Source organism: Physella acuta, unplaced genomic scaffold (genome assembly GCF_028476545.2).
Source record: "Physella acuta isolate Inbredline_101_S28 unplaced genomic scaffold, ASM2847654v3 ptg000012l, whole genome shotgun sequence".
Taxonomy (NCBI): Eukaryota; Metazoa; Mollusca; class Gastropoda; family Physidae; genus Physella; species Physella acuta.
In genome coordinates this window covers 917,888-932,613 of record NW_026731532.1, presented here as the reverse complement: position 1 = coordinate 932,613, position 14,726 = coordinate 917,888, and the positions used below count along the sequence as shown (strand labels likewise).

Sequence of the window (14,726 nt, the reverse complement as noted above, 5' to 3'; positions counted from 1 at the left end):
GGCGTAGCGAGGGCGGGTGCAGACCGCACCGGGTGACACCATTAAAGGGGGCGACACCGAGGCAAAAAAAAGGCAAAATGTACAGAAGAAAAATGCTTTTTTACCAGTTCCAATGATTAATTAAAGTTAAATAGTTTTTCAAGTACGAATAGACAATTATTATTACAAGGGGTTTTGGATGACACCATGACGTAAACGTGCTAACTATAGAGAAAACAATGCTACTTTTAACAGTATTATTAACAGACTAAAGATAAACATCGTTAATTAAGCATGCAGTGATTAAAATTTATACACATACATGTACGCGTCGCGTATGTGGCATATATTTAAATTATAGGCTTATGTAGGCCGACACACACACATATACATATATATATATATATATTATTATACATGCATGTGGAAGAACAGAAACAATCTCAATGAATATTATATATACACAATTTATTTATAAATCACTATAGCAATATGACATGCTTGTATGTGTACATCACGTCACTTTCAGCTACTCAGTCGATGGAATCAGTACTCACGTAAACACAACGTGTTCATATCGCGTAATCTCACAAAATCACACATTAGATTAACAAGATTAACTTGAAGATTCAAGTGCACATAGATAATGTCTGTCTTCCTTTAACTCACACACTTTCTCTCTTAATACTCCTACGGTGTGTTGTTGCGATTAAAAATGGTGCGTAATCAATAAGAATGACGTCCCTTAATGATGCCGAGAAGAAGTAAATTTTAGATCTCTTGGGTAAAGGAAGTGTATACCTTCTAGAGCTCAATACATGTGTTAATTTTACATTAGAGAGAGTTCTAATACATAAAACAATACAAAAACGACAGTTACGAACGTTTGATTTGGTTACTGTATGACAGTGAATGCTGGAAAGTAACAACCGCCACCAGAATATCACTGGACTATTTCCAAACTTAATGCTGGTAAAGGATAAAAGGCTTACACTAGCCTAACACCATCTCCAATGATAAATTACTAGGAGAGGTAAAAATAGAAGCAGTCTCCGAAATAATTGGAAAAAAAAGATCGCGATGGAGAGGTACGTCCTAAGAAAGAATCCAGATGACATCGTAGGAATGGCGCAAACCGGGACGCCTCAAAGAAAAAAAAGAAAGCAAGGAAGGCCAAGGGAGACGTGGAGGCGCCCAGCAGGGAAGTAAATGGCAAAGGCAGGACTGTCATGGGGGACTGCCAGAAAAAATGCCAGTGACGAATGAAAATGGAGGGAACTTTCTGTGACGGCCCAATATGTCATGGTGACAAAAAGGAAAAGATGATAAACGGTTGATGACGTTTCAATAAAACCCCCAAAACACGCTTGCCTCTAATGCGGTTTCCACGGATCTTTAAAAAGAAGAGTTAATATATATATTATATTTTTATTGCAAAAATCAAGATTTGACAAAGAATAAATCACCTTGATACAAAATATCCAAATTTCTCGGCATGAGCTGCCCAGCGGTCAAGCGAAAACTCGTGTAGCCAAACTTGCGAGCGAACTCCCCAATTTCTTTGGCCGCTTGCTCCGTTTTTCCCATCCACTCCATCTGTATGACTTTCACGTCAAGGGAAGAAAAAAATTCCTTCCCACAAGCCAGCGCGTGGTGCTCCGATGCTTCGATGTCCATCTTGACGTAGACAGACTTAGACTTGACCAGAGGAATGAGGTCGTCCATGCAAATTGACTGGACAATGTCGCCATCAACGGGATTTTCCACAACAGACGTGCCCCCAATGTTGCCTCTGTGAGTGAAAAAAATAAATCGAAACAATTGTTTTAAATGTATGTTTTAGTGATAGCCTAGGCCGTACTTTGTGATTCCTCAGTGAAATAATTTGAAAACACACTGCACAATCAATAATATGCAATTTTTTTTTTAAAAAAATAAAATAAAAAATAAACTTAAAATATAGATCTATATATTATTATAGTGTATTCATATTTAACATTTGAAAAACGTATAGGAAAAATATTATTTTCTTTATATTTTGTCAAATTATTTCTTAATAATACTTAATCCTTATCATTGTGCTATTAACAGGAAGAAAACCTAACAATGTTATATGCAGGTAGAATAGCGTTAACATTTTAAACATGTATTTTAAAACTATTAAATTGTCTAGGCAAAGCAGGCAGAGTTTCTTCCAGGCATCTCATCTACCGCACCCCCCACCCCCATTCCGAACTTAATGGAATTTATATAGCAAATATATACTATTAACAGTGTCCAAAGCCCCACCCCCACCCCACCCCAAAAATTTCAAGTCCCCCCATCGCCCCCCCCCCCCCCCCGGAGAAAAAAGTCTGGAAGAAACACAGAAAGCTGACAGTGTCATAGAGCTTACGGGGCAGGTCTGATGCCCAGCTTCAAGCTCCGGTCCCTGTAGATGGCGTTCTTGACGACGGTAACCAGGTGCGACAAGTTGCTGAGCTTGAGCGAGTGCTGGAGCAGCTGGATGTTGCTGTCCAGGATGTCCACGGCCACCACGTGCCTGCCCAGGGACGCGGCCATTAGTGTGTACTCACCCACGTTGGCGCCGAGGTCCACAAGCTGCATGTTGGGGTGTTCCTAAAGTTGGGATAAAGTCGTCTATAATAACTCATACTAGATTCATACACATACACTACTAATACATATATATATATATATATATATATATATATATATATATATATATATATATATATATGTATGTATAGGTATATATGCCACTCTCTTTTAGTGTAGGTTCATGTAGGCCATATAATTTTAGGCATATATAACAGGCAGAAAACCTAACAATGTTATATGCAGGTAGAATAGTGTTAACATTTTAAACATGTATTTTAAGACCATTAAATTATCTCGGCAAAGCAGGCAGAGTTTCTTCCATTCATCTGCCACCCCCCCCCCCCCCACTCTGAACGAAATAGAATATATATATATAGGCCTATATATATATATATATATATATATATATATATATATATATATATATATATATATATATATATATATATATATATATATATATATATATATATATATATAAACTGTTATTGGTAAAAAAAAGTTCATACTTTCAGAACTTTGACCATGTACGACACCAAATCAGCCTCCCATAACCTGTGATTCTGAAATATGAAAACGTTCAAACACAATTTGTTGCTTTGTTACATTTTCATTATGTGACAGTAGGATGTAAAGTAAAGTTACATTTTTAATGTGTGTGATAAACCACGGAACTCTACTGCACCTAGTGGCGGTGATGTGTGCGAGCCTCATGTTGAAAATCTATGTACTAGTTAAGGACCTACCCGAATAGCACCGGACACCCACACGTCTTCTTTGGGGTCGTAAGTGCAGATACTGATCCCGTGAGGAGCTTTTGCTAAGTGGACACAGTTTTTCGGCTTGGGGGCGGATTCATCCGGGTAGGATGGCACCACGTTCACTATAGGATGAACCTTGACCTCTTGACCTGTTTCCTTTGACAGCTTCATCAACAGCTTGTGTACACTTTCGTTCAAACTCAGCACTTGGGACCTGAGCAGCTTTAACTGAGTTTCATTGGCTGACCCTTGTCTCAAGTTCAAGGTCTCGAGACTTTTCATGTTCGACTGACCTTTGGCCTCTTTTAACTCTGCGGGGGTTATCTCCAGGCCAGGGGTCAGTAAAGTGGCTGACCTTTGTGGTGCGGTGTTGGTCGTGTAGTTGTAAATCTGCAGATGGAATTTGCTGCACATGATATGACCTATTGCTGTTTAGTTTTAGTGTAAAGGAGAATCCTCTTTAGTTCTGAGACGTGGAGAGTAACATAAACTTTTTTTTTTTTTAAAACTTAAAGAGTTTACTTAACGGATGCCTGCATCAAATATCTAACGTCATGTGGCCTGAGAAAATTAATAAAGCTGATCTATGTACTTTTTTTTTAATTTGACAAAAAAAATTTGTTTGCAAAGAAATAAAAAAAAAGCTAATGGGGATAGATTGGACACACCATGCGAAATCCATGAAACAAGCAATAGATCGGAATCCCAAAGAAAAGAGAAAAGTAGGCAGGCTAAAACAAACTTGGAAAAGATCAGTAACGGACTAGCGTTTGAACTACTGCTAGACTAAAAAAATCTAAACGTTTTCATTTATAACCACAAAATCACCTAACAGTTTTTAGAAAAAAAAGTATCTCCAGCTATGGGTCGTAATCTCAAACTTTTGAAATATGGCATTCTCTCTGTTAGATTTTTTGTTGAATTTTTTTTTAAAATCATAAACCTAGTGTTTCAGCAATCTGCCAATCAATGTAATATGCTCAACTCGCTAAAATTCAAATAAATAATTAATTACAAATTTTAATTGGTTACATACAATAATTATTAGTCTTACTAATTACAATTATACATAAAATATCGCAAATGAGCTATATTTACAAAATTCCTTTATTAAAATTAAAATTCCACTACAATAAACAAACATGAATTTTATTAAGTTAATAGTAGTCTCACCTGATAAAATCCGAAGAAAAAAACCATTATAAATAATATGAACTTTATGCCAGATTCCAGCTTTATCATACCTAATCACGGAGAAAATAAAGGATCTGATAAATCGTTGGCAGAATTGTTGATTACTTATTTAACGTTTTATTTAGGGGACGGCGTTCAAGTCAGTATAACGTCCCCTCAGTTTACCAAGATATAATGGGCACCACCTAACTCTCGTCAGGGAAAGTAAAGGCGGCTAGGCATAGTGCTGACCACACTATCCCTTCTTAAGCCGAGGTCACAGAAACTGATGTACCTAGCTTCACTTGTACCATGGACCGTCAGGTTCGAAAAGAAAGGGAACTATACTACTTACTTTACTATTTAATGTTTAAAAAATCAACAATAGGTCTATAGCAAGAAGTATACATATATAAGGTTAGAAAGTTAACACAATCACATATGAGGTTAGAAAGTTAACACATATGCGTTAGAAAATTAACACAATCACATATGAGGTTAGAAAGTTAACACATATGGGGTTAGAAAGTTAACACAATATTTGAATGCATTTCTTATAGCTAACACAATAAATTAATCGACCTTTAAAAAACAGTGATAGTTATTCTAGGATAAAAAAAATACTTCGCCAAGGTACTTTAAATATTCTTCCCAAAGTTTGAAAATGTGTTTAACAAGCTTCAGTAAACTTGAAAGTTACGTCCTAATATGTCGAAGCTCCAAACAAATAGAAATTTTGCATGTGCTTTGAGGTATCCACATACATAACCGCTGGAGTTCCAAGAAAATTGCTCTTGCAGAAAAAATGCGCAAATACATACTACACAAGCACACCTTCATTTTATCATATTTCATGGGGGAAAATGTTTCATTATGCTACAATGTATTCATTCTTTGCTAACATTAATAAATCATCTTTGAAACTGACGCTTGGCTTCCCATTGATGGAGTATTCGATAGGTCAATAGAGTATCGTGAAGAAGCAATACTTTCTAATGGCATCGCTGCTAAGTTAGAGTTTGGGAGAGGGTCAGTACTAGCGTCATGGAGGGGGTCGGTCTTAAGATTATCGTCAGGTTTAGTGATAGGCTTAGAGTTAATGTCAGTGTTAGGATTTAGGAGTCGACACCTCATTGAAATATAATCGAATACGTTGTATTAATTCCAGTATCAGGATTTAGAAGTCGATACCTGATTGAAATAGAATTGAATACGTAGTATTCACCATTTCTAAAACCACGAGACCCGAGTGTTTTACTTGTAATCGATTATTTTCTTCTAACACTCAAATAACCAACAACCGCTCAATATTTTATGAAATCAATGAGCATAAAAAGGCGTGGGAAATCGTTACAAGCACAAAGGTCCAAGATCATAAACAGTGTTTCTTCCAGACTTTTTTCTCCGGGGGGGGGGGGGGGGCACTTGAAATCTTCGGGGGGGGGGGGCGGTAAAATTTCTTCGGGGGGGCGGACACTGTTAAAAGTATATATTTTCTATATAAATTATATAAATTTCATTTCGTTCGGGGGGGGGGGGGCGGTAAAAAATTTTCGGGGGGGCTTTACCCCCCCCCCCCCCCCCCCCGAAGAGATGCCTCGAAGAAACTCTGATCATAAAAGGACATTACCTTTCTTCAACCTCATTTTCATGACGTTAATGTAGGATGACGTGACAATAATGTTAAAACGTGTTAATCTGGCGAATTATCTTCCCGGTTGTAATGCACATCTGACGTCATGGGCTCGTGACAGGTGATGACGTCATGTTCATTGACTCTTGTTTTTAATTACTTTAATGACAGGTTTTAAGCTGGAGAAAAAAATAGTGGAAGGGATTCATTCATTCATGACTTCAATCAGTGGCGTAGCCAGGATCGTCTCAAGAAGGGGGAGGGGGGGGGTCCAATTTTTACCCGGGGACAAAATTTCGATTTGCACCCACCCCCCCCCCCTCAAAATTTCGACCCCCTAACCCCCCCCCCCCCCCCCCTGCCTACGCCACTGACTTCAATAAAAAAAAATGTGAATTGTAGAAATCCCTCTCTACTGTCTACCCGCATCGTTTTTGACAACCCCCCCCCCCGGAGAAAAAAGTCTGGAAGAAACACTGACACCCCCCCCCCCCCCGTTGTAACAACATCTTACTCTATCCAAACCTTGTGCATGCATGTTAACTGTGTTTAATGTTTAATTTAACATTTAAGTGAGATTTAAATCTAACAAGTGGACCTCCCACACAAACACTCATCCCCCCCCCCTCTTCCCAATTCATAATTATGCGGAAGATCCAAATTGTTTTTTTACATTCTCTTATACAAGATATAGAGGAAGTATTCAAATCGTGCAAAAGCAATCGACAAATCTCGACGTTTTACACTTCACTGAGTTTAAGTTTCTTTATCTCTGTCTCTATTTGTGTGTGTGTGTGCGTGCGTATTTGCGTGCGTGCGTATTTGCGTGCGTGCGTGTGTGTGTGTGTGTGTGTGTGTGTGTGTGTGTGTGTGTGTGTGTGTGTGTGTGTGTGTGTGGATGTGTGTCTGTATCAGTGGCAGAACTAGAAAAAAAAGGGCCACTCCGCAAAAAAAATTTCAGGACCCCCTCCTATATATATATATGTTACGAAGGGGTTGTTTGTGTTTAACCGATTATAAGAGAGACCTATGGTAATAAGATGGTACTGGTAATTATTCTCTCTGATCCGTGGCATTCCCGTTGGGACAGGAAGGTCTACAAGACCTGAGCAAACTAATTACTTTACATAACACAAAATTAATTTTACACTAAACATAAAACTTAGTAAACACACAGATAATGCATTTATTTATCTTCATTTTGACGTAACAAATATATATGTAAAAGCTAAAGCTAAAGACACCACACAAATAAGACCTGGCCAGTCTTTCATATTCAAGAACATCACTTGAATTCTTAATACAAATAAAAAACGACAGCAAATTCTTAAACTTCATCTTCATACAGAATTATTCACCTTGCTTACTCACATTAACTCATAATAAAACATACAACTCAGAATCATCATCATCATCATCACTCCTTAGTGGCCCCTGGGGAGCAAAGGGCTGCAACCACACATCTCCAGCGGACTCGGTTTTGGGCTGCTCCCCTAATCTGTGCCCATGAGAGCCCAGCTGTTTTTGCCTCTTCCTCAACCGTTCTCTTCCAACTCAGAATGCACACAGATAAATGTCATTTCCTTAAGTCCTACATTACTGCTCTGCTTAGGTAATCTCAGAATTACATTCGAAAATGTTACCTCTTCTAATCCTAATTTCATTTCTCGCACTGTTACATAATCTCAGAATCACACTTGTCAAAGTTATTATTACTAGTCCTAATTTTGTTTCTTGCACTGCTACATAATCCCAGAATCACATCTGAAAATGCTAATATCCCTGATTCTGATTCTGAATCTGATTCCACTAATCCTTGGTTTAAATCCTTCGAAAAGCGAGTACACAGCGGTACTCAAAACAACCTAGTTCGACACTAGAAGAGCAGGAATATTTCCTACCCGTGTCAGGGGGGTTTCCAACCACTGGAGAAAAAGACATCGGCCTCTGGTACAATATCTGGCCACACGTACCACATCCATCTAGGCCACGGCAAATAACAATAATAGCCACAGGAACGAAGCACATATTTACAAGAACAAGACGTTCGGCCACTGGTGTAAACACCAGGCCATATCATCCATACATTGCCGGGCAACTGTAGCCGGCCCTAAGGCTGCTACAAATTGGCCTCGACTAGCCTCTAGCCATAGCTATGTGTGTGTAAGAGAGAGATAGCTTTACACAGTCCTCTTAAATAGACTACATCCAACCAAACCTTTTTCCCACCCAGCCCAGCCTAATTTGAATGGCGCCACAGTTCTGTCGTACCTATTCAAAAGGTCAGACCCTACTGATAACTTCCTAGGTGTTACGCCCAGTCTGTCCGCCATACTGTCTCCCCCAACGGTCACAGGCAGAGGCGTAGCGAGGGGGGTGGCCGGGGGGGGACATATGTCCCCGGGCGCCGACCTTAGGGGGGGGGGAGCCAAATTGAAAGTTTGAGGGGGGGGGGGGGTGCAAATGAAAAGTTCGAGGGGGGTGCAAATCGAAAGTTTGAGGGGGAGTGGGGGTGCAAATGAAATGTTCGAGGGGGGGGGGATGCAAATCGAAAGTTTGAGGGAGGGGTGCAAATGAAAAGTTCGAGGGGAGGGTGCAAATCGAAAGTTTGTCCCCGGGCGCCGGGAAGGGTCGCTACGCCTCTGGTCACAGGTTAATATGGCTGTCATCTGTAATTGTAATCTAACACGTGCGTCGTCCCCTATACCTGCAACCTACGCCCCCCACATTCGTGGATCAGAACTTGAGTCTAGGGACTAGGTTAATCAGCGTGACCTAAAGCCCGTAATTTACCTGTCACAATGGCAGATCAGCGTGCCTTGAGACTCGAACGCCATCTCGTGAGAAGGGGGGGGGGGGGAACGTTAACAAAAATTTAACTTCAAAAATAAGCAAAATCAGGACAACAAACAAGCTCATCCACATAGGACGACCTAATCTTTAATACCTAAAAATAGAATGCACTATACTACTATTCGAGTTTGCCTCATCCTGAGTGATGAGCAAACGAGTAGCCATTTTACTTAAATACAAATAATAAAATAACGAGCCAACAATAGAGTACCAGCCAACATGTATATATATATATATATATATATATATATATATATATATATATATATATATATATATATATATATATATATATATATATATATACATTGGATACTCATTTCTGGCCTTATTGCTTTTGTTTTTTTAAATTTAAACAAATTACAACATGTCATGTGTGAGTGCATCAGTCTGTTATGAATTTTTTAATACTTTTTTTTCAGATATAGAACTAGTTTATTCAATACATTTGCTGTAATACAGCCGGCCCGCTAGAATTTACCCATTCAAAAAAAATAATAAAAAGTGAAAGCTTTGTATTTGTAATGGTTTCTCGTGTTATGTTTATTTTTATGTGTTTTTTTTTGTATTTATATTATTTGTTTTAAATATATTTTTTAATTCTATTTCAGTCTTTAGTTTGTATTCTTTTTTAAATAATAATTAAGAGATGTAATTGCTTTTTAATTTGTTTAGTACAAATATATTAAAAGGAGCTCAGGAGCACCCTTATTAAACTATTTAAAAAAGAGAAATAAGTCATGGAAGTGTTATGAACGTTTGCCTATCTTTCACACTAATGATCAAGCTAATATTTTTTTTTACGCAACAGCTACTAGATCTATATAACATCACAACTGTAGTAGATCTGTTTGTTATTTACAAAAGCTTTTACCGTCAAGTCAAAAATAAAAGACATGTTTTAACTATAAAAATGTATTATTGTCGGCTAAAGGCCCCTAAATGGCGTGCCCCCCATCCTCCCCGCATTGCTGGGTCTGGCGGCACTGTAGTTCCACCCTGGTCTGTGTCTTTGTACCATTACAGCTAGGTTGATGAAATTTCATATTTAAGTATTATATCAAATTTATAGTCCTTTATCATCTTTTCAGCAATTTTCGGGAACCGGAAGTAGAACTTATTCTACTTTTGGTTTTACAAATGCCTATAACTTGAGTACTATTTCAGATAGATGTACGAAATTTCTCATGTAATTTAAAGATCTGATTCTCTGCCTTCTGTCAATTTTTGTGTAATTTCAGTTAACAAATATAATACTTTACGCTATTTCCGATTTCTCAAAAAACGCATGTGAATTTATAAAGTACTAATAATATTCCGCACTATTAAACACATTTTGTTTGGCGTTCACATGGTGCTCAATTCTTTTTTTCTACGCGATTCTATTCTATTTTTAAAAAGTTTAAGTAATTAAAAATGGATTAACATTAATGCCTATAACCCGAGTTGCCATCCCCCGTAGTGTTACATAAGAATATTCGAGAAAGTTTAGGGGAGATCACTCCCGGTTTATTTATTTCGTTTTTTCGGTTCGAATAAAATACCCAGACGTTTACTTAATGGCTAGCAATATTCGGGCATTTGTTAAAAAAGGTTTTAAGTAAAGATTCTGAAATGAAGAAAAGACAAATATATCTATAAAAAAAATTACCAGTAAAACAGTCAATCTAATACGTAATAACTAATTAATTGTAAAAAATAAAGACACCCTTAGTTCTTCTAAGTACCATCGATTTCTTATTATGGTACTAGTTTTCGCTGATACACTTTAAATTTAGTTTTGTCTAGGTCACGTAGAAGGAGCGTAATGGCCGACTGGAAGCGCACAGCGCACACAAATGCTAACCTGGGAGTCTCGAGTTCTCGCCCTGAAGCTAGAAAGTGGAAGGGAAATAAGCGTATTCCACAAATTGCCGGTTCCGGTGGCCTTAAGTTCTATAGAACAACGTGGATCATTACGTAATACGAAAGGAGTGTGCTGTAAGCATTTCGACGAAAAAACACCTTTGCATGATAATTATAAAGACGAAAACGTTGTTAAACACTGAAGTATTGTTCAAGGTTTAACCATTTGAACTATTTTGATAAAAATTGCACTTTTGATTGTAAAAATTAAATGATTCAGCTAAAAAAAAAACAATTAAAACATGATAAAAATTTTAACTTACGTTTTAGGAAATAGATCTAGTTTCTCCATAAAAAAGTAAACTCACTGATATAAATAAAAAAAATCATTACACTTAAACTTATTAACTTATCCACATATCTTTGACTTTATTACAAATAGCTACAGATGCAAAACAATTCAAACAACGATGCAGGATCTATATATATAATTCTGTTCTGGGAGACGTTAGAAAACAAGCTGTAAACGCGCTCCCTACCACCCCACCCCTACATGGTCTGGGGAGCTGTGGTTCACGCTAAATGTTTACAATCACAGAGCCGGGTTTAGTGACGGCTATTAGGGGCAGATAATTTAGTTTGAAACGATTTTAAACTTAGGATAGGTAACTAAGAGGAGGCTGCTTTCACGGGGGAGGGGGGGTGTAGGGGAGGGGTTGGGGGAAAGGAGAGTTGGGTAGTATCGTCCTTAACGACCTACTGATAGTGTTTCAAAGCAAATATTTTCAGTGGCAGCATTGGTACTGTCGAATTCACAAATTATGAATTATTGAAAAGTAGAAAATAAAACAACTAAATAGCGGCGTATGATAAGCCGCGGGTCGGCTCGTTTGAACTATTGTGATAAAAATTGCACTTTTGATACAATTTGATTGTATATATCACGGGTTCCCAACCTGGGGGTCGCGACCCCCACTGGGGGTCGCGAAGGGCTTTCTGGGGGGTCGCCAACTAGTATATTAAACCTTATTAATGAGAAACAAAACATAAATATTTAGAAGAATATCTAAAATTCGGCTTTACTAACATCACTGGAAATGGAATAGAAAAGAAGCAAAGAGTACTATATAAAGTTGTTCTCAGTCACGAGTTTATGAAATCTTCAAAACTAAAACGTCATTTGAGACAAGTCATTCTGAACACACCAAAAAAGATATGGAGTTCTTTCGTCGGCATGAAGCTAGTTGCAAACGCCAGAGACTTGATCGAACAGGAAGTTTTCACCAAGGAAACACAGCATTAGTGCAAGCATCAAATGAAGTCCCGATAGAAAATGCCAAACAAAAAAAAACACAGTAGGAGAAAATCTCATCAACCTCTGCATGTTGAAGATGGTTAAATTAACTCTTGGGGATTCCAGTGCAGTAAAGATGCAACAAATATCTCTGTCTAATAATACTATTCAGCAGCTTATAGCAGACATGTCCGTAGATGTTAAACAACAAATTTTTAATGAAATCAAGCGTTCACCATTGTTTGCTTTTCAAGTTGATAAATCGACAGACGTGACTTCGTGTTCGCAGTTGCTGGTCTTTGTCTATATTCATTCAGATGATAGCAAAGAAGAGTTGCTATTTTGTGAAGATAGCGTGGAGAAAATAAATACGTTGTTTTTTTTAAATTTGATGACTAAAATGGGTTAAAAGCGGCTGTGCGGGTTTGTACGGATGGTGCACTATCTATGTTTAGGTCAAAATCGGACTTTCTGAAAACATAAAAGATATAGCTCCCTAACCACTGCATGATTCACCAGTATGCCCTCTCCATCAAGACTCCATTTCTAGTAAAAGTCGTACATTATATTAAATCTGGAACCTTTAAAAAACTGAACAAAGACAATATAGATCACGAGGTTCTGATCTTCTACACTACAGTACGCTGGCTGTCAAACGAATTGTTGTGAATCGTGTTTTTGAATAGAAATTTGAAATCAAATTGTTCTTGGGAGTGCAAAGGAAACAAGACCTTTTGGTATACGACTCAGAGTGGTTGGAGAGATACAATCGAACATCAACATAAGCAGTGTTTCTTCCAGACTTTTTCTCCGGGGGGGAGGGCACTTGAAATTTTCGGGGGGGGGGGGGCGGGGCGGACACTGTTAAAAGTATAGATTTTCTATATAAATTATATAAATTTCATTTCGTTCGGGGGGGGGGGGGGGGCGGTAAAAAAATTCGGGGTGGCCCGAAGAGATGCCTGGAAGAAACTCTGAACATAAGCTTAACTTGAAGCTTCAGGGAAAATGAACGAATATTATCACTTTCCATGATAATCTCGGGGCATTTTTATCAAAGCTGCAGAATTGGCGAAGAAAATAAATCTTGGAAATGTAAATTTGAGAAACTCTGCAGTGTGGTAGATGAAACTGATTGTGAGATAATTAAAATTGTGAAAGAAGCGATTTCTGGGCATCTTGAATCTCTTGAAAACGAACTGCGGCGCCATTTATCTGAGTAGAAAGAAGAAGAATCTGCATTGACACTTTCCCTTCTTCCCTTGATGTTGCCAGCATTCCCGATGAATTACAAGATGAATTATTTGATTTGCAGAATGATTCCGCGTAAGATGAAAAACTGCACACATAATTTTGGTGTAGTATTCACCATTCATACCCAAACGTATTTTCGAGAATCGACTTTCAACACAAAAACAATTTTCAAAAACAAAATTAAGAAATACATTTAATGTTGATAATGACATAGGTTGGCGTTAACAATAACTTAACCGCGAATGCTTAGTAAATAGCATACAATTTTACTCATCGTATTGAAACAGTTATCAAGAGTAGTTCATATTGAATGTCTTATAGGAAATCTTATTTTAGTCCTTATTAATGTCCATACTAATTTCGGCTTTTAATTTTATGGGGGTCGCGGGTCACTTACTTTTTATAAAAGGGGGTCGCCACTCGAAAAAGGTTGGGAACCACTGGTATATATTAAATGATTCAGCTAAACAAAATCAATTAAAACATGATAAAAAGTTTAACCTTACGTTTTTTTTGGAAATATTTTCGCCATAGAAAAGTGTACTCGTTGATAAAAGAATAAAATCCTTACAATTTAAAAAAATTAAAATTTTTTTTTAGCTTATTCACATATCTTTGGCTTTATTATAATTAGCTACAGATGCAAAACAACCAAAACAATGAAGTAGCATTACATATTTTGTAGCAGTTTAAAAAAATTACCTTGTAGATCTATATTAAAATCAAAATGGACGTAGATTCAAGGCTACAAAAACCTAATTCGAACGGCGCAGACACAAATTGTGTACCATCTCCGGTGAACACACAGACACCACCTGAGTTGCATTGGCCTATCAATCAACAACTCGCAGTCTAGACACCCTTTGTTCGCCGGCTTTTAAAGACAAGTGACAGTGAAAAAAATAAAATGAACCATACACGGCGGATACACACATTGCACATCTAGTTGTCCTACGGGCACACTCATGTTGCGTCAAGGGGGGGGGGGGCTGGATTGGGGGTTTCAGCGTCCTTCTGAGAAAAAATACAAATGGCATATATATATATATATATATATATATATATATATATATATATATATATATATATATATATATATATATATATATATATATATATATATATATATATATATATATATATATATATATATATAATAAACATATAACTGTGTTTGATACGTATTTATAATTTTCATGCACGTTGAGGAGTTGAAAACTGTAGTAGATTATTTATTCTATCTGTTGGCTACAATTGACACATCATATTCAATCCAAGTGCGACCGTGCAAGCGAGCACCCAAAACACCACTGAAACGACTCTGGTTCGTTCA

The 14,726-nt window shown here is 37.4% G+C and overlaps 1 protein-coding gene across 1 annotated transcript in view; it reads right to left on the bottom strand.

Moving 5' to 3' along the window:
• Nucleotides 1–783: 783 nt before the first annotated feature.
• LOC131935306 (uncharacterized) overlaps nt 784–14,726 on the bottom strand; it is a 50,873-nt gene continuing 36,930 nt past the window's right edge. The window contains exons 5-6 of the mRNA XM_059291695.1: nt 2,375–2,598; nt 784–1,771 (exon numbers count right to left, since the gene is read on the bottom strand). Coding sequence (XP_059147678.1) covers nt 1,420–1,771; nt 2,375–2,598 — 576 coding nt within the window. The 3' untranslated portion in view covers nt 784–1,419. The remainder of the gene's footprint in view (nt 1,772–2,374; nt 2,599–14,726) is intronic.